This window comes from Nuphar pumila, chromosome 16 (assembly GCF_984573655.1).
Source record: "Nuphar pumila chromosome 16, dmNupPumi1.hap1.1, whole genome shotgun sequence".
NCBI classification, from domain to species: domain Eukaryota; kingdom Viridiplantae; phylum Streptophyta; class Magnoliopsida; order Nymphaeales; family Nymphaeaceae; genus Nuphar; species Nuphar pumila.
This window is the reverse complement of record NC_143264.1, coordinates 7,513,401-7,533,568: the sequence shown is the minus strand read 5'-3', so window position 1 is coordinate 7,533,568 and position 20,168 is coordinate 7,513,401. Positions and strand designations below refer to the sequence as shown.

Here is a 20,168-nt window from a genome sequence, read left to right as displayed (position 1 = left end):
AGCAAGGCCGGCCTCTTTGATATTCGAGGCCACCGCCTAGAGCCTCCAATTTTGAAGGGGCCTCCAACGAATTAGTAGTTTTGACAAAAAACAGAAAAGAAAAACAGTTGGCAAAGCAGAAAATTGAGGGCACAATGCAGGTAAAGTAATTATAAATAGTAAGGCAATAGTTAAGTAGTTATATAAAGATATGAATGGTAAAATCTTGAATAATATAATATAAAATAATTATCGAAAATAGTCATTAGAAATTGCAATGGCAACTCTCCAAACATGATTACCAAAGTTTTAGCTAAATGTCCTTGGTGACAAGCATAGACATGCATATATATTTGGTCACTAACTCGTACTGTTAATGTTTGTTATATTTTTAGTAATTTCTATTTTTATTGCATCTCAATAAAAAAAGCTCTTATAAATAGTAAAAATATAAAAAAATGGTTAAAAATAAAAAATTATGCCCCATTTTTTAAAACTTTTTCAGACTTGCAAGTCAAACCCGCATCCCCTATCATCGAGTCCATGAATCTTTGTGTGTGTGTGTGAGTGAGAGAGAGGTGGGAGGTAGAATCTTAAATAATATAGGTAAACTAATTATCTAGTTAGGAAATTGTGAGAAGATATTATGTATACTCTAGAGTACCATACTTTTTATATAAAATTCATAGGTTCAAGTTTTATTTCATCAACTTGACCCCATAGATGCAGTTAGCATAGTCCATTAATTAGTAGGGATTATACCTTAAGTAATTTTGATGTAAAGACATGATTTTCTCAATCATGAAATCTTTGCACATTGTGGACCATTAAATTTTGAAGCATTTAAAAAAGCGCTTTATACAATAATATCAGATGATCTAAAATGCTTTTTGAACAGACAGATCATATGAATGACATCTGTAGGGCTTGACCCATAAAAAAAAAATGAAAGGATATGGTACACTTGAAGGTAGCCAATATTTTCCCAGCAATTACAATCCTAAATATCTAGAGATGACCACTAATAAATAAATAAATAAATATATATATATATATAGAGAGAGAGAGAGAGAGGTTTTAAAAATTATAAATGACAACTCTAAGAACAACTATGTCACAAGAAAGATTAAGTGGATTAGCGATGCTATCAAGACACAATGACAAAGCTTGACTATAAAGATCTAAACAATACATTTGCATCATTAAAAGCAAAAAAATATGGATTTTAGATAATATTTTTTAAATTATTTTATGTTTTTTTGCTGTAGCGTGATGAATATATAAAAACCCAATTAGTAAATATGAAGGACATTAAGAATTTTTGAAAAGAAAAGTAAAACACCTTTAATAAAATAATAAAATTTTTATGTACAATGAAAACAAAATTAGGGGCTCATTTGGAAGCTTCGCCTAGAGACTCAACTTCTCTTGAGCCACCCCTGCCTGTAAGTACTATTTCTACATTACCATGAAAGCAACAAGATATACAAGAAACCGAGAACATTATTAAGCGAATAAAGGGCCAAAACTTTTTAATCAGGAATGTTTTACAACTTGAAAGATTTATGCAAATGATTTGATCTTATAACCTCCCGATTACAGTGACTTACAATCAATAAAGTTTCGTCCAAGCACATTTAATCACAAAACACTCATTAACTATTTAAACAAGTTTAATAAAAAAACAGATCGATCTTTAAGCTAATCATTTCACTACAAGAAAAATGTTAATTAGCGACGGAAATTTGGGACGGATTTTTTTCGTCGCAAATTTGCGACGAATTAGCGGGCGAAAACTATTTGTCGCTAACATTTGAAATATTTGCAAAATTAGTGATGAAAATATCTCCATCGCTAAATCCGTCGCTAATTAGCGATGAATTAGCGACAATATTTTTTCATCGCCAAAACACTACAAAAAATGTTAATTAGCGACGAAATTAGCGAGAAAATTTTTTTGTCCCTAATTTGTTCGCTAATTAGCGACGGATTAGGGACAGAAAATTTTTTTCGCTAATTCCGTCGCTAATTTTCGATTTAAACCGTCCCACCTGAGGCGCAAAATTTTTCCTCCCCCCGTTTGAAATTGTTCCTCCCTCTGTTTTTCCCTCCCCCCGTTCAATTTAAATCATCCCCACCTGAGGCGCTTCTCAGGACGCCAAAAGCCCCGCCCTTCCTCTGACGACACACATCAACCTCTCGCACCACGGAGGGCAGTTGGAAGAGGGCGTTGAGCCGGCTGAACCACGACGTGGGCAGGAGCAGGGTGGGCCGCTACTTCAATCTCGAGGAGTGCAGGTCCAGCTTCACCACCGAGATCAAGGCGGGGATGGCCACGTTCCTCACCATGGCCTACATCATCATCGTTAATGCCAGCATCCTTACCGACTCCGGTGGGCCCTGCTCTGTCTCAGATTATGTGCCGCTCTGCAGCGATCCCTCCATCTCCGTCTCCTCCTGCTCGGGCACCAACGACACCTCCATTCTTCGCATCGTTGTCCAGCCCGATGCCTCCTGCAAGTTCTCCCCCGTCAACCCTGGCTATGCCGCCTGCCATGACCGCTCCTCTCGGCGGTGCCCCTCGCTAGTCTCCACCACCCGTCCTGCCTCTCCCTCACCGGATCCCATCTCCACTACGACTCCTTCTCCCATCGTGACTGGCTCGCTGCGGAAGAGCGTCCCGACGTCGGAACGTGTCGATTCTGTGAAAATAATTGCTCCCTATCGGAGAACGCGCAGGCAACGAGCAATTTTTTTTATTTTTTTTTTAAATTTAACGATGGATTAGCGACGGATATTATCCATCGCTAATTTAAAATAGCGAAGGACTCGCGATGAATCATATCTGTCGCTAATCCATCGCAAATTAGCGACGAAATTAGCGGCGGATAAGTTCTTGCACTACTTAGCATCGAAAAATTCGTGATGAAAGTTATCCGTCGCTAATCCGATGTTAATCCGTCACTAAACAGTTTAGCGATGGATTAGCTTCGGATTAGCGACGAATTTAGGTCTTCGCTAATCCACAAGTTTCTTGTAGTGTTTGCAGCCCCACGAAGTAGAAAAAGCATAAGGAAGTGTTAAAAAGCAGTATAAAGCGAGAAGCGAGATTCGTGTTTGGTGATCTTGGTATTCATATAGGCAATCAAAAGAACTCATGTATGAAATACATAAGAAAAGAGTTGTGATTATGAACTGTTTTGTGGAGGATAACTGTATTGAAATAGAGTTTTTATTGATGAAACTCACAATGGCTGATACGATGATAATGGTGGACACACCAATGATGGTGTTGTATTTCTATAGTGTTTTATATGCAATTTACAAAAAAAATAAGTGTATGGTTATGCCATGATTCATTATTGTCAAAATGATATTATTTTTATCATTATATTTTTTAAAATTATTTATTAAAAGTTTTTACTATCAAAATGCCGGAGGGATTCTATCAATACATCTCAAAATCGGTCATCCAGTTTTTTTGACAAGGTATTAGTGACGGCTCTAGTTGTGACCATTGCATATATGAACATGCTCACATATAACGTATAGTGATGGTTCTGCCCATCACTATAAGTGTCTAATAATGGATTAGAGATGTGAATAGTGATGGCTCAAGCCATCACCATTAACGTACATTTGTTAAGACTTAGCTGTCACAATTACTCAAGGCATCACTTGTGTGGACCTATAGTGACGGCCAAACAAGCTTATAGTGACGGCTCCAAGTAGTCACTATACCATCACTATAGATATTCAGCCCTTTTACATCAATTTGAAGCATTCAATCAGTGTACTTTAGATTGGTTTTCTGCAATCTTAATTCATTAATAGTATTTTCAACTGTCATTATTGCTTACTAGTAAGCCCATGGACCGGACATTAATAAGAAAAAGAAGATATATAACCAGGTGAAACAATATTAAAAAAAATTTATTAGGAAGAACCCTCACCCAAGTGAGGGAAAACCTCAGGTGAGGCCCCAGAACCACCCTGCCTTACATGGCCCACCTCTGAACGCTATGGATACACCCATGCACCAGCGAGATTTGATATGAGGTCTTCAACTCAACACCTTCACAACCCCTCATCCTGGTCACGCGGGCGACCCCATAAATAAACAAAAATGACCATTTCATTATCTCATGCAAATAATATTTAACTTGCTATACCACTTGCACAAAGAGGACTTGAGGCCTGAACTGGCACTGGCCCAAATACCAAGTTAGATGGGAAGGTCTTCCAAATTGCAAATGATGTAAAACCAGTTATATGAGATGCAGCCATCACTCAAAATTTCAAATAACCCACAACTGCGTAGGACAAACAAATAACAATGTGCTGCCATAGGTGGTTTTCTCCAAGAGCCTTTAGTGCCAAAACTGATGAAGAAGGACCACAAGGGCTTACCTCAACTAGTAGGGGCAACTTATGAATGTCACCAAGTTGACTGGACGTCATAAGTTCAACCCCTATAGGGGTGACTGTTAGAAAATCGTGTGGGCCTACATACGTTGAACCACACATTATAAAACAATCTTAGGTTCAAGCCCAGTTTATGTGATCTAATTCTCATATGGTGTGATACACTATATGGAGAGACCTGCTCAGTCTACAATTATGTAATTGGCTGAATTTAAGACAAACTCTTAAACACATTAAGTTATAATCATCAAACCATATATAATGGCCCTATCTTCATATTCTCCGTAAGTCAGAAAGAGAATTCAGTCACTTTTCATTAGGTTTAGAGAAAAAAAAAAGACCACATATACATGTTATGTAAGATCATACCCGTCAAAAATCCATTGGAGCGCTTATGAATTCAGGTATGTTTCTGCATCACGTACGCAACCGTTGGTCCGAAGAATCTTGGAAGGACACAAAAATTAAATAATCCAGAAAAAAGTTGTTCTTGTTTTCCGAGTTGCGGGAAACAGTAGATGCCGCTATGCTTCTTGAATTCATGAAGATCAGGTTGTAGAAAATTCGTGCCATATGTTCAAGGAACAATATACGTTGAGAAAGTACAAGCAGGGGCTGAAAAAAATAATGATCCAACAAAACTGCAATGATATGGGACAAGGTATGACCAAATAGCAAGATTCTTAAGGTTGTACCGTCCCGACAGAAACACAATGTAGAAAAAAAAATTACTACTCATCATATCGGTGGCTAGAGATGTGGAAGAGTACCATGTATTAGGGCATAAATTCTTGAGATCAAGAGCAAGGAACATGTATACCAGCTGAAGTAGTATATGATACATTAGAACATGATTGGATTTTGACCAAGTGAGGCTGCCTAACAGAGTGCAACCAGACATTAGTTTCATTAGTAGTCAATATTCACCCATATATTATATATATGGGTGAATATTGACTACTAATGAAACTAATGAGTAGAAATCACTTTTTATTTGAAAATTTTCAATATTTTGTAGATATGTGATCTACATGGTTTGTTTAATAGGAAACTTGTTTTGTATCATGTGATTATGACAAGTAGTTAGGTTTTTAAAGGGGTAAAAAAAATCAGCTGCCCACAATATGCCAAAATTTTATAACTCAAAAGATCACATTAAGCATGATCCAAGGCTTGATCCTTAGTAAACAAACCATGTTGAATGCATCTATGTGGTTAAATTGAGTCGAGGGCTGAGCTGTGCCAGGCCTCCGGCCGACTCATGGTAGGCTGCGCCGATCCAACCTGCAAGCCGCCGGTCCATTGCCCACCTTAAAGTAATTGACATTTGAATCAACATGCTTGTTAATGTGCTCTTAAGAAAATAATCAAGCATGCAGAAGGCTTATAGAAGAGTACTAAAGCCGTTTTGTTTGTCTTCTGTACTAATCTTTTTAATGATAAAAAAAATTAAGAAACAAAATAGATTACTAAATAAAAGGTAAGAAAAATCAACATACAATTCGTAAAGGGAATCAAACCATTTTTTCCAAGTGCAAGTTGTGTGCTAGAGAGATCTATCCATCCAACTAATTAGAGAAAGAAAAATAACAAAAAAAGGTAATTTAAATGTAGTTACCGTATTAAAAAGTAAAAAAAAAAAAGCAACTTACCATGAAATGAAATAACAAAATTTTTTTGAAGCAAATATATAGGAGGTAGAGGGTCGTGTTATTTGATAAGGTAATGCATTAATTAATTCAGAAATTTTCAAATACCCCCCAAACTTTTTAGTCTAATTCATGAGTACACCAAAAGTTTGAAAGTTTGTAAATTGAGATGAAAGTTCTTACTTGGATTAATCAAATTGCCCAAATCATGAATTAATTCATGTTTTGAAATTATTATTTTACCCTTATTTATGACATAAAATTACTAATTTATCTTTATTTTAGAAGTTGACCATAGGATCTGCCGTTCAAAGTGATACTCGGACTCATGACATCTTTAACATAAAACAATATGTGTAAATTCCAGCAAACCAATGAACCTACTAATGACCCAGCCCACTAATAGTACAACCAGGTCTGTGTTTGTTATGCATAAAGTTTCTAGTTTCCAAATATAAAATTGATTGTGCTATTGGTGGGTTTGGTCATTGATATGTTAATAGGTTTTAGGGCTGTCAATGGGTCTGCTACCCACCCTACCCAAACCCAATAAAACAATAAATTGTTGGGTTAAGGTTTTGCAAGTCACGATTGTGCATAGCAAACATGGACCTGAATGTGCTATCAGTGGTTTGGGTCATTACCTTTTGTTTGACTTGCTGAAATTTACACATGGTTATATAAGTTTTTTTCTTTAAATTGTTATCAAATAAATATTTGGTGTAGTGGTTAATTTCATGTTTTATATTACAATCAAACTTCTAATTAAGATAAGGGTAAATTAGTAAAAAAATTCACGAGTGGTAGGGGTAAAATGATAACTTCAAAACATGAAGTTAACCCACCCAAGAACAATCTAACATTTTTTTCAGTCTAATTCATGAATGGAGAAATTTGATTAACCCAGGTAAAAAAATTGGTGTGAATTTACAAACTTTCAAATTTTTGGTATGGGCATGAATTAGACTGAAAAGTTTGGGAGTATTTAAAAATTTCCTTAATTAATTCTGACAAGAAATAACTCTTGCTAATTCAGATAATTAACAAAGAAAGAGTGGGGAATGGAGACCGCCACGTTTTGGAAGATGGATGTTATATATATATATATATATATATATATATATATATATATATATATATATAGAGAGAGAGAGAGAGAGAGAGAGAGAGAGAGAGAGATTTTAGTTTGGATAAGGAGTGACAATGAAGAGATTTTGTGCGAGAGAGAAGTGGGTTTTCCTTACTAAAGAAAAATTACAAAATGCTATGTAACCTTTTTTTTTTTTGAAAATTATATACTAATGAGCAAACAAATTTATAATGACATTCTCAAGATACATAGCAAGAATGTCAATTTAAAAAAGTTATAATGCACCTAATTTTTGGTACTTATTACCTTGCTTATGCTTTTATAAGGATTAGGATTTAGGATTAGGACTAGTTCAAAAAAAAAACATTAGGCTGTGTATAGAAGGTTGTTGCCGGTGAAAATGAGAGGGCGTCAGAGACAGTTATGGCCATTCAAGAAATATTATTTCAGCTTAAGACTGGTTGTGAGAAGGAATGCAGGGAACGTGAATATAGTCTAGGGTTCAGGAAGTTCCAACTAATCATTTATTTACAATTTCTCATTGTGATGGGATTCGGGTGGTTGGTTGGAAGAATATGTTCACCTCTCTCTCTCTGACAAAGAAAGCTGGATCCCCACCAGTTATACTGATCATACCATTGAGTTTTGAACTTGCAACGTCCCAACACAAGGTGACGTGCACTAACTGCTCTCCTACCAAACAAGTGGAGCCCCCCCCCCCCCCTTTTGGTCTCTCTCTCTCTCTCTCTCTCTCTCTCTCTCTCTCTCTCTCTCTCTCTCTCTTGTTAACAGTTTAATTCAGTTTGCATCTAGGTAAGTTAAACCCTACACAATAGTCAGACATTGGATTTGGATCACAAACAATTCTTACATTATCAACTTGCGTCATGTATGTTATTTGGATTTGGAGTCATATCCAGACCTAATTTGTTATATATCAAATCCATATCTAAGTTGAATATCAGTTGAGTATTTTGTTTCTTTAAGAAATCTAGCTAATTGAATGGACTCAGTTCAATTGGACACCTGACCCAAATCTAAATTGTTTGCACCCTTAATTATAGAATTGAAAATAGATCATATTTGGTTAAATCTTTGGTCCAAACTTGACAGTTTAATTTGTTTCCGATATCGGTTGTGATTCACATATTCAAAGCATTTTCTATTTAAAATCAATGTTTAGAATCATATGTATGGTTGGATTCAGATCTAATCCAATTCATTTATAGCTTGTAGATGTAAGTTTTTTATCCATTATTTTAGGAATCTTGAGGTTGATATTTGGACGGATCTAACAAATTAGATTGTTGATTGAAATAATAAGCAATTTTCTGTTTCATTTTTTAATGACACTTATGCTTTTAGTTAGTTTACATTTATTAAAAGTGAATGTATGAATTATTAGGTAAAACTTAGTATATTTAAAATTAAACCTAATTTTTTGTGCATTCAATCCAACTATAATTCATATTACATGTAACTTGTTCTCCAAACAAGGAAAGGAATCTGGATTCTGGACTTGTAAACCGGAATCCTTAGGGAACTACTAATGCTTTCCAGACCGGAATCCTTCCGAATGCACCTCCCTTGAATTCAAGTATTTATATTTCCCCAACTCCCTTCAAATCCCACCAAATGCCTCCTTCCAAACGCAGCATTAAAGTTTCTAATGTAGTGTTTAATCAAGTTGAACCTATTTCAGCCCACAAGGGCTCCACTCATCTGGTAGGGGTCACTCATGAACGTCATCTAGCTCACGGGACATCATGATTTCGAACCCCGTGGGTGCACATTCTTTACCGTGTGGGCGAGCTCGAAGCATAGTGTACACTGTGGTGAGCAAGGGAGACCTAGGGTTTTTACACCAAGAGTTTGTGACTGACGTGGTTTTCCCTAGTTCCAAAAAAAAAAAAAAAAAAGAACCCCAATTTTGTGACTTTCATTGTTGGTATATATGTATCCCAGTTCAGTTTCCCACACGTTTTCTTCATCCTTTTTGCCATATGTTCCACACTTTAGGCTTTGTTTGGACGCCGGTGTCGGGAACGAGACGGAGCGGCATCGACATCTGTCGATTCAGCAATAACATTCTCACATGAATGTAGTTGAAATCCATGGATTTTAACCCCAATGCCTCTCCGATCCACTCTCGCCGTTCACCAAACAGCAGATCCAACTGCTGCTTCCTACTCCGGCTCCCAAACAGAGCCTTAGGTGTAAATTTTTCTCACTAGGCCTGACTACAAAGCCTGCTTTGGCCCTAGGCATAAGTGGGGACCCAGCGTAGGTGTGAAGCAGATAAGAACTAGGCTGGGCTTAATTTTTCTCCGGGCCCTCTGGGGTCTAAGCTGAGCCTGACCTTACATGAGACCATGTCTACCCTATTTAAGCAGTGGTTTGCATGCTTCAAATAGAATTCCAACTCCCTTAAGTAACATATTTTGTGTAGCAATCACTTCCCCAATCAAATTTGTTCACTAAAGGGCCCCCCTACCCTCCAAATTTGTTCACTAAATGCCCCCCCCCCCCCCTACCCTCCAGGCTCATATTAATAGAATCCAAGAAAAAGTTTAACATTAGCTATCCACATGATGTGTCTAGTTAATACATGAATGCAACAACTCATCAACAATAAGATCTAGTGTGATCATCTTCTATTTTTGTCAGTTTGAAGGTCCATTCATATGTGACAGTTGCAACCTCTAATAGGTACAAAAACATTTTCTCCTCATGTAACAATCAAAGAATTTAATTTTCTTTATGAGGTTTACCAACCCTTTTTCATAGGAAATGCTCTTCCCCAACCAACCCCCATCTTTCGGTTGGTCCAAGCAAATTGAGAATTGGAGCAAGTTGGACAACCAACTAATGCATGGATTTTAGCCATAAAGATACCATGAACAATGAAAACCCAAAATAAAGAAAAAAAAACCTAAAATACAAATGGAAACACGAGCAATGTCGTCGGAATCCGTTCCCGAACCGATTCGATTTTCAAAAAGGTTTAGAAAATTGTCCTAAATCGAATAGTTTCGAATTGTTCTATTTAAATTTTTTATTTTGAAAAATAAAAAAATTGGGGAATATTATCTAAAACATGAAATTGCATAAATAAAGTAAATGATGACTTATAAGGCCCAACCAAAATTTACATATGCATTTAGTGCCAAAACAACATAATAGCCAATAAATGTTATAATTATCATAATAAATAAATAAAAATAGAAAGAAAAACAATTATGGCCGAGAAAACCAGCAAAGAACCAATTAGATTCATTCTAATCAGCCGATTCAGGCCAACTAGATTTGATTCTGATAACACTGAATGCAAGGGCAACAATTATCAGTTTAATGCATTTAAAACCCCCAATTACAAACAAACTTTTGATTTAACTTCTTGTCATAAGATGGCAATACCAATAAAAGAGATGATTTTATCTCATGTGGTCCTATAAATAACATTTACACGTCGATGGTTTCACAAAAATCCACCATGAAGCAGCAATTAATCATTTCTTTATGAAATCAACAGTTTATTTTCCATTGGTGACTTCAAAGCTTAGCCTTTTCTGAGTATAAAATATGGAAAGCAGTACATGGTATTAATTCCTTCTTGGTCGTCCAATTTGCTGCTTCTATTGGCAAGAGATTTAATATTCTTTCATGATGTGGGACTTTGAGTGGGGGCACTTTACAAGATTTGGGGACCATATAAAACTGGTTGCACAGAATGGTGGTGTGTTTGTTTCAGTGAATAATGAGGTTTGGTGTCATTAAATGCAGAACTGTGATTCAAGGGTTTTGGGGGACGGTGGGTCCCACTGTGATACGAAAAATCTTTTAGGGCATGACCTTTTGAAGGACTATTCTTAACAAGGACAGTGCACACTCTCTCTCTCTCTCTCTCTCTCTCTCATTTAGACTTTCTTTTGTGGTTGATGGCCATAAAAATTGGCTTTTAAAGATCACCAAGGTTAAAAAAACATGTGATAAGCAAATGTATGGGTAGATACTGTCAATGCTGTCAGAATCGGTTCTCTGAATTGTATCAGTTACAAAAAAGGGAATCATTTCCAATCGGTATATTAAAAAAAATTATTTTAAATTCAAAAAAATCAGATTTATAAAACAAAGTAGAGAAAATCTGCAGGTAATACAGCTGAATCGGCCGATTTGGTAGGGTGCTTGAGTCAGCCCCTGAATCGAATCGATTATTAGGTGATTAGAATCAGGCTATTCGAATTGATTCAATAAGATTTGATAATGTGAGAAAGTAACAATTGAGATTCCCTCCGGATTCTCTATTACAATGTGCCTTCCTAAAGAGATCATTATAATTTCCCTAAGGAAGTTGGTGTGGAGAATGGTAGAAACTAGAAGGATCCATTCAATCCCGAACGTAAATGCAAATGTGGTTGGACTTCAAAGTGATGAACATGAACAACTCGGGGTCATTGGATCAGATTGGTTTCCTTATCAGTGTGCTATGTAATTGTTTCTTTGATGTAATTGGTAAGGGTCTCCCTAAGCTTAACTTGTCTATAAGGAAAAAAAAATGTAAAAGCAAAACTATAAGTTTATACATATATGTAAGGAAAATATTTGCTACAATCGAGTGTACGTACAATCTTAGAAAACATGAATGATGTTTTATTACATTTTTTGGGTGAATCTAACCCTACAATTGTGTTTTACATGGTTTTCTTAGCTAATGCACTAGATTATACAATTGTGTGGTGCAAGTAGTTTTTCAATTCATATGCAAAAAGTAGTTTTTCAAGAGCATAAAAGATCAACATCTCAAAAATTGACCAAACTTTTATAAAATCAGTAAAATATGTTTCTACATGGAAATGACACAATCCAATATGCAATCCCTAACAAATAAACCGTGCTCAATGCATTTATGAGTTTGGATTATCTATAGAACACTTGCACTTTGTAATTTCTATCTAGATAAGTTGGTACAATATATATACGGTTAATATTTGGATGAAAAGATCAGGTGCAATATGATTGCACAAATAGTTGTGCATTAAGCACCTGATCACCCTCCATCTTGCTTAATGCACAAATTTTGTGCCATGTGATTGCACCCGATCCGGACTCTAATATTTGGTGCCTTTGAAAGGGCCAAAATTTATGGAACTCTAATATTGTACGCGTGATTTCACATTGTCATGCCAGCTTTAAGAAAGTGTAAATTACTCAAAATGTAATGACTTTTGGCTTATTTAATGCACGACTTTTTTAGGGTAGGTGGCGTCCGATGTCCTTGCGTTGCTTTTAGAAAAATGCCATTTGACTTGGGAATCTTGTGTCTTAAGTATTTCTAGTTTTTCCTACGAACTTTTGGCTGGCATTGCTAGCAATTTATGTATTACTATTCCAATAAAAATATACAGTTTCTACTTGTGCTTTGTTTCTTTTATATTTAACCACTTTTCTGGTAGTGAGGCTCGTGAGAGAATGATGTCTGACGTATGACCCACTTTCAAGCAGTTAAAATCCCTGGGTCGTCACCCTCACCTACCAGAGAGCCTGCTGCTTTGGCCTCGCAACAAGGGGATGCACACCCGAGGCATCGAACTCTCGACGTCCTTCAGCTTGAATATCTTAAGTTGACCTACTTAGCTTGTGAGCCTATGCAGGTGGTGGTACATATATTTTTTTATTTTTACTCGGAGAAACAGCCTCTGACTTAGAGACCTAGCCGCTCTGGTTCAGGCTGCCATACTTATACTTATGGTCTTTGTTAGGGGTGGCAAAACCTGATACGACCCGCCAACCTGCCTCTTAGGCGGGTTCGGGTTTGGCAAAAACGAACCTGTTTAATAAACGGGTTAGGTGGGTCGACCCGTTTATTAAACGGGTCGGGTTCGTGTTAGGGGTATGCCAACCCGTCAACCCAGCTGACCCGTTTAATAAATGGGTTAGGCGGGCGGGTCAACCCACCAACCCGTCCGCCAACCAGGCTGACCCGTTTAATAAACGGTTTAGGTGGGCGGGTCAACCCGCAAACCCGTCCGCCAACACGACCCACCAACCAGACCCGCTAACCAGACCCGCCAACCCGTTTACCCGACCCAACTAGTTTATTAAGCGGGTTGGCGGGTTGTGTTGGGTTGCCCGTTTAATAAGCAGGTCGGGTTCGTGTTTGCCACAGCCGACCCATTTAATAAATGGGGCGGGTTCGGGTTGAGGTATGCTGACCCGCCAACCCAACCCGATTGCCACCCCTAGTCTTTGTCCTGTCAGCGTAAAGCTCTCAAGGCTTACCCCTTAACCCTAGGGAGTCGCCAAGCTTCGCCTTAAGCAAAGAGGTGAGATGGCCATGAGATTTAAACCTGGGGTGCCCTTCAAAAGGCCTAGGCCCCATCCCACTAGGCTAAACCCCTTGTGTCTAAAAAGTGAGATTTCATCCTTTGTCTCTCAAAACGGTGGACAAATGACTGGATGTTTTGAATGGATTTGAGAATCTAAATCTCTAGATTTTGTTTTTTTTTTTGAAAGGCAAGCTAGGGTTAGGCATACCCCTACCAGAACAACAACCACCCCATGTGGCAGAAGGATTCGATCCTCGGCCTTCTAGCTTGACACAGGACCCCGCTTACCACATGGGATACCACCTCGTGGTATTGATGTCATGATCTATTGCTGAAATGCATGTGGCACTTTCTACAGTATTTTGTTTTTCTTTTCGACCCTTCCCCCAATCACCGGCTGCTCGTTGGCTGGCCTCCGGTTGGTAAAACCTTTGAGGTTCCCCACTGGCCACTGTGGACTACGCCAAGCTTTCAACAGTATTTTTTGTAATTCATGTAAAGGATAAAATGTCAATGAACTAAAGAACAGAAAAAAAAACAATATTAATAGTAATCACAGAATAAAAAACGAAAAAAAAACATAGCATACTCGTAAACAAATTTATTATAACAGTAGCTTGGTATGAAAGAGAAAAGGATAAAATGTAAACTTTATGATAATTTATGAGAAAGTGACGCAATATCTTTAAAAAAAACTTCCATATCTAGATCACTTTTTCTTTGAATATGTCTGTAGGAGATCTTCGATTTTGAAAAACCTTACAGAACCTCATATTTGATGTCCTTATGTTCTCTTATCCTTGAGTAGTAATGCTTACCTTTCAAATCAAAGATGACCCTCTTCCTTTAATTTCGTGTAACTCATCTCAAAGATGAATATGCTAAAGTGGCCATATCAATCTCTTGGTTCTAGTCACTAAATTGACCTTTTCTTTTGTATTTCAAAAGAATACAATGAAATATTAGAAAAAGACCATAAAATTGAGATATGAAAAATTCAGGATAACAGTGTTTTCCTAACAAATGCCTTATTCACCAACTGATCAAAGTATTGAATCCCTGGTTCGCATGAATTATTATATATATCATGCAAGCTGTTCTAGTACAAAACTACAGGTTTTTTCAGGTGTCACTTGACCAGCCTGGTTCTGTCTTTCATATCATTCTTTTTTTAATGGACTGGATTATTATTAAAAGCATCTATACCAGTCCAGGTGTAAAGAAAATAACCAATAGAACCATGATCATCAAATTCTCACAGAGCCAAGAGAATGCTTAAACAAAACAAATCTTCTATCAGAAGGGTTAATTAAACACCTCAAGATAGGCTCGTGAGATTTGGAGAACAAACAATCTAATGAGTACTTGAATGGACCGAAAAAAAACACCTTTGTTATTAATATTAACTTTTAGATCGAGCTTGTTAGTTGGATCAGTCTAACCTAAAATCAGAAAACTATTATAAGGTTGATCCATGATTAGTTCCCCTTTTTCTCTAATTACTTTTATATATTTTCTATATTTTTAAAATTTTTATATGCCAATATTTGTTTAAAGCAAAGTTTTTTTATTTTATCGCGATATTTTCCCATGGTCAAGAAAATCCTGATACAGATATTTGTGACTTTTTTCTTTTTGTTTTTTTTTATAGTCAAGCTGGGGTTAGGCAGACCCCTATCAGTTGTGCCATTTTTCTTAACAAAGCGTTCTTGTCTTGTTTCTCTCTATGCCTAGAAAGGGAATTGGAAACAAAAAAGGAGAAGAAATGAAGAAGAAAACAAAGAAGTTTTTGGCTCACAAGGGCTTCATCTTCTTGGCTAGGGGCAACCATGGTTTGTCATATGCTAGGGCTGACCACAGTCCTAAACCCACCACAGACATCCCTTAGCTGCGAAGTCGAAATTGAATATGCTCTCCAGTTGGCAGGGGGAACCTCAAGGCTTTTACCAACCTAAGGCTTGGCCCATGTGCAGTTGGTGAGGGAAGTTTTCTTCCCTTGGCTTAGGCACCAAAGAAAAAGGGCACAGCTTTAGGACATTGCCTTTACTAAATGGGGAAAAATTCCTGTTGACAAGATCTTAAATAGGCAGCAGGTATACTTGTTGCTTATTCAAAACCAGTCTAGAATAATTTAACACAAAGTTTTAATATCATCATGTTGCTCTTTTCATTTAAATTTAATGCAGCTTATCTAAAATGCATGAATGCAGTCAATTGTGGAGTTTTACCCTGCAGACACCGAAACATGGTCACAATCAATGTAATAACTATCTGCATGTAATTGGATCTCCTAACTATGAAGGTGGTTTTTACCCGCTGTCGAAAAAAAAAAGAAAAAAGAAAAAGAACATTCAACTCTTGGTTAAGAAAAAACAATTCAGTCTATGATATCATACTCTTGAGAGAGAGAGATTAGTAAGTCAAAGTAAGCATTGACTTGGAGGCCATTTGCATGGTAAAGAGGGCACATAAAAGAAAAGTCACTAGCGATCCTAATGGATACATATATCTTATATACACAAATCATGCATTTTAAGTTGTTTATTATAGGGTTTAATGGGACCACTGGTTAAGACTTTCTTAGAAGTCACTAAGTTTAAATCTTCAATTGGGTATCTATCAAAAAGTCATGAACTTAACAATTCACATCCATGATGTTAACTAAACAAAGTTAATAGAAAATACTTGGAGAGTAAATCCAAAGTTTATTCTTCTTAATGGTGTCACTTCTCTCAAAAAGTGATTCATGAAAATGCACACGGGGAGAGTGGTGACTTGACCCCACTTCTACTGTTACTAATTAAATTTGGCTACCAATTTCTTTTTCCCCAAAACTGAGTTTAATACTCTCTAACTTGGACCACCCAAGTCAGACAGTCAAAGAGAAAATATTGATGTTATTAAATAGTCGACAGTTGCATAACAACATAGCACATCTTAGAGAGAGAGAGAGAGAGGTATAATGCTTGAAAAATAGTGTTATTTTTCTAATTAGAGATTTTTTCAATGCAATGGAGTCAGAATCAGTTTCTGAACCAAATTGTTTTTCAAAAAGATTCAGAAAATTGACCTGAATTGGATCGAATAGAATCGTTTTGAATCGGGATATTTAAAAAAATTGGTTTTTAAATATCAAAAAATTATAAAAAATCACAGCATTCAGAAAAAAATTATCTAAAGAAAAGGAAAATACAGAAGCGAATGATAAATTAGCGGTTCAATCAAATTCTATAATATGAATTTAATGCTTAAAAAATATAATAGCAAACAGATATCACATTTACCACAGAATATTTAAAACAAAAAAACGAAAACCACTTCAGGCCGATTTTCAGTTAAATCAGTGAGGTGCCGATTCAAATCATCCGATTTGGACCCATTTTGATAATATATATTGGTTTAATTTTTAAATTTTTTTCTGCCTACGTGGGCCCCATATATCCAAATAACAGTGGCAAGGCGAAGCATAAGGAAAAGCTTTTTTAGGTGGCTGCAAAGAGTGCCTGTCAAGAGTGCCCAAATAGGGGCACAGTCAATGTTGGACCTGATGATCTAAAAAATCAATGGTATACTTTAGGGATGTCAATGAGTGAGATTTTATCCTATATCTGACCAAATTGGACTTTGCTTAGTTGCATTTGAGATAAGCTAAGACCATATCGGATTATAATTGGATGCAGATATGGTTTTGATTTTTTGCTACCGAATAGGAAATGTCCAAATTTGATAGATATCTGAATCTGTTTAATGTAAAAAGAACAGATTCAGGGTAAGTTTGTTTGGTTGTGTTTTTGAAAAAGAGATTCACTTTCAAAATCTCATGAGAAAGTAAATCTCACACAAATGAGATTCAATTTCTAAATTTCACTTTTGAGGTTCTGTGCCAAACCTACCCCTAGTATGAGCTTTTCACCATAGGAATCCATTTAGCCAACATCAGATTAGTTTAATCAGGTGTTAGCCACATCTAACCCAAATCCTAACCAATTACATCTTTAATATCCTCCCAAAGACAAAATTATTTTTCTCTCCAGATGGGTTCGACCGTGGGAAAGCAAGCAGACAAAGTAAGGAAAAAAAAAGAAGATATTTATTCATTCCGTATGAACAGAGCTTTACATGACTTGTATATATAGTTAAAGGCTTAAAGCTGTCGTCGCAAAAATATGACAAAAAAAAACAGCAGATCAAAAGGGCACATGATCTCCCATGCTTCTCTTTGTTCACCACCCTTCCCTTGCTCCAAAAGAATAGGACTCATTGCAATGCCAGCCTCAAACAACCTCTCTCTCTCTCTCTAGAACTGTGCCAACAAAGTATCTCTCTCTCTCTCTCTCGAACTAAGCCAACTTGACTGACTGTGGGTCTAGTCTTGCTAGCTTTCGTGGAGGTTGTGATGATGGTGATGTAGGGGGCGTGCCATCATGCTCCTGGGATGATGTAGATGTCGGTGATGATGGTGGTGATGGTGATGATGATGACGATGACGATGATGAAGATGGCGATGACAAGGGCAGTGGCCTCTTATGAGATTGAGGTTGTTTGTTAATATTGCCCTCCTCCCCACCTTGCCCTTCATTCTTCACAATGTAACCTTTCAGCCTCTTCAAATCCGATAACTTCACCGGCTTCACTATGAACTCTTCTGCACCTTCCTCCAAACACCTGTGTAATTCAAACGCACAATATATAATATTTTTGACACGTGTCTTTCTCAGGTTAAAACTAAAACTTGGACAATGCATATCCATTCAGCTCCGAATGGGTTTCGCCCGATGGAAATCGATTCAGGTCCCGAGACGATACTGACAACATTGCACAAATATCACAGAAGATACCTTGAAAATCCCGCTAAAAGTCTGAGAAATTCAAAGCATTTAACATATCCACGTTTATCGCGATATTATCACGTGATTCTTGTTTTTTTTAGATTTTTCTTCATTTTTAATATATTGTATAAGTGTAAATACACCGATATTTTCACAATATTTCTCAAGAAAATCTCAATCTAACGAGAGATTTTTTCCTTAGCGAAAAAAACCAGAGAACCAGATTGTGATTACGGACTCCAAAATGCAAGTGAAATTCGGATCAGGTCGATTCCGTGCTGATTACCCAATCAGGTCACTAGGCAGATCCGGGTCCGGTGATATTGGACAAGATCCGACCCACCATATATCTCGTAAATTCGTAATCCCAAACATCACCGAGTCATGGACCTGGCCCAGAAAGATCCAAACTAATACTGACCCACCCGAAGCACCGCCGACCCCGAAGCGCGAATCCCGGGTTCGAAAACCGAAACGGATCTTCCCCAAATTGAGGAAATCGGAAAAGAGAGATAAAAAGGAGCAGAGGACGAATGGAAAGTCGCTTCTGAAAAGAGAGGAGCAGATCTACCGTCTACGGCAATCGCGCCCCTTTTTCCGTGCGACCCACGGCCGATATCCACCGTACATCCATCAAAAGGACGATCTTATCCCCGTAGAAGTCGTCAAAGTACTAAAAGTCCGGCAGACAGACGCCAGAGCCTCCAGGGGCGTTTTCGTCATCTCTTCTCCAAACCTGCGTACTACAGCCCAGCGAGGAAGGCGGTCGAAGATGGGGAACAGAAGGCCGAGAAAATGACGGGGGCGGACATCTAACGCTGTACAGGTCCCTCCGATTTTTGTATTACGAAAATGCCCCTAAAGATTTCGAAGATGTACCAGAAGATCTGAATGACTAAAATACTCCTAGAAATTAACCAAAAGTACAGAGCTATCACGAATTTAACGGCTACAGCGCGCGCTCCACCTCCTTAAAATCCCAAACAAAAGAACGAACGCAAATAATCATTTTTTTAAATTTAAAAACATGAGAAAAGATGGCGTTTTTTCGCTCACCGATCGATTCTCGCCATGACGCTTTCCGACGACATGATCACCACTGGAATTTCTCTCAACGTCGACGACTCCTGCCGGAGAAAAGAGAAAAAAAATCATAAATAAGTCGCTAAAAATCTTTTTTTTATATCCGCGATATTCTCATAAAAGTATGATTGCGTCGCCGGAATTTATCTACGGTAACACTCTAAGAGGGATGCGATAGTCATTTCCAAAAAGATGGATGCCGAAGCAGAGGAAGGAAAAAAGAGGAAAAAAAACGCACCTTGATCTTCTTGAGGAGCTCGAAACCGTTCATCCCGGGCATGCAGTAGTCCGTAATGATCAAATTCACCTTCAAACCCTGAAATTCCAGAAAAAAAATCAAAAAACGGGAAAAATCCGGAAATCGCAAGATAAAAAATTACGGATAGACAAATCCAGCGATCAAAATACAGAGAAAAGAGAATCGACGCGACTCACATCGATCCCGACCGGCTTCTGATCGCCGTCGAGGCCGAGGAATTGCAGCGCCCGCCTGCCGCTATCCACCGTTGTCACTGCAACTCTTTTCCCGATCCCAGTTCAGCAAACACATCCGGAAAAAAGCGAAATTCAAAAGGAAAAAATGCCGATTTTCCGGCGAGGAATCACCTCTGCAAGCGGAGATCTTGAGGAGGCGCTCGATGACCTTCCGGTCGACGAGGCTATCGTCGACGGCGAGGACGTGCGGGGTATCTCCGGCCATACTCCGATCTCCGGGAACACGTCTCTCCGGTAAAGATAGTTAGTGAAGCAAGAAGAGTAGATGAGGAGGAGGAGGAGAAGAAGGACG

The 20,168-nt window shown here is 37.6% G+C and overlaps 1 protein-coding gene across 1 annotated transcript; it reads right to left on the bottom strand.

Moving 5' to 3' along the window:
* Window positions 1-17,598: 17,598 nt before the first annotated feature.
* Window positions 17,599-20,168, bottom strand: LOC149812829 (two-component response regulator ORR3-like). The gene is made up of 5 exons (XM_089991843.1): window positions 19,988-20,168; window positions 19,817-19,893; window positions 19,620-19,697; window positions 19,355-19,425; window positions 17,599-18,134 (listed from the first exon to the last, which is right to left on the bottom strand). The coding sequence occupies exons 1-5, from the start codon at window positions 20,079-20,081 to the stop codon at window positions 17,810-17,812; spliced, it is 645 nt and encodes a 214-aa protein (XP_089847969.1). The 5' UTR covers window positions 20,082-20,168; the 3' UTR covers window positions 17,599-17,809.

Coding starts and splice junctions, on each gene's coding strand:
- LOC149812829 (XM_089991843.1), bottom strand. CDS start 20,081: ATGGCCGGAGATACCCCGCACGTCCTCGCCGTCGACGATAGCCTCGTC. Junction 19,894..19,987: donor CAAGATCTCCGCTTGCAGAG/GTGATTCCTCGC, acceptor AAAGAGTTGCAG/TGACAACGGTGGATAGCGGC. Junction 19,698..19,816: donor AGAAGCCGGTCGGGATCGAT/GTGAGTCGCGTC, acceptor CTGGAATTTCAG/GGTTTGAAGGTGAATTTGAT.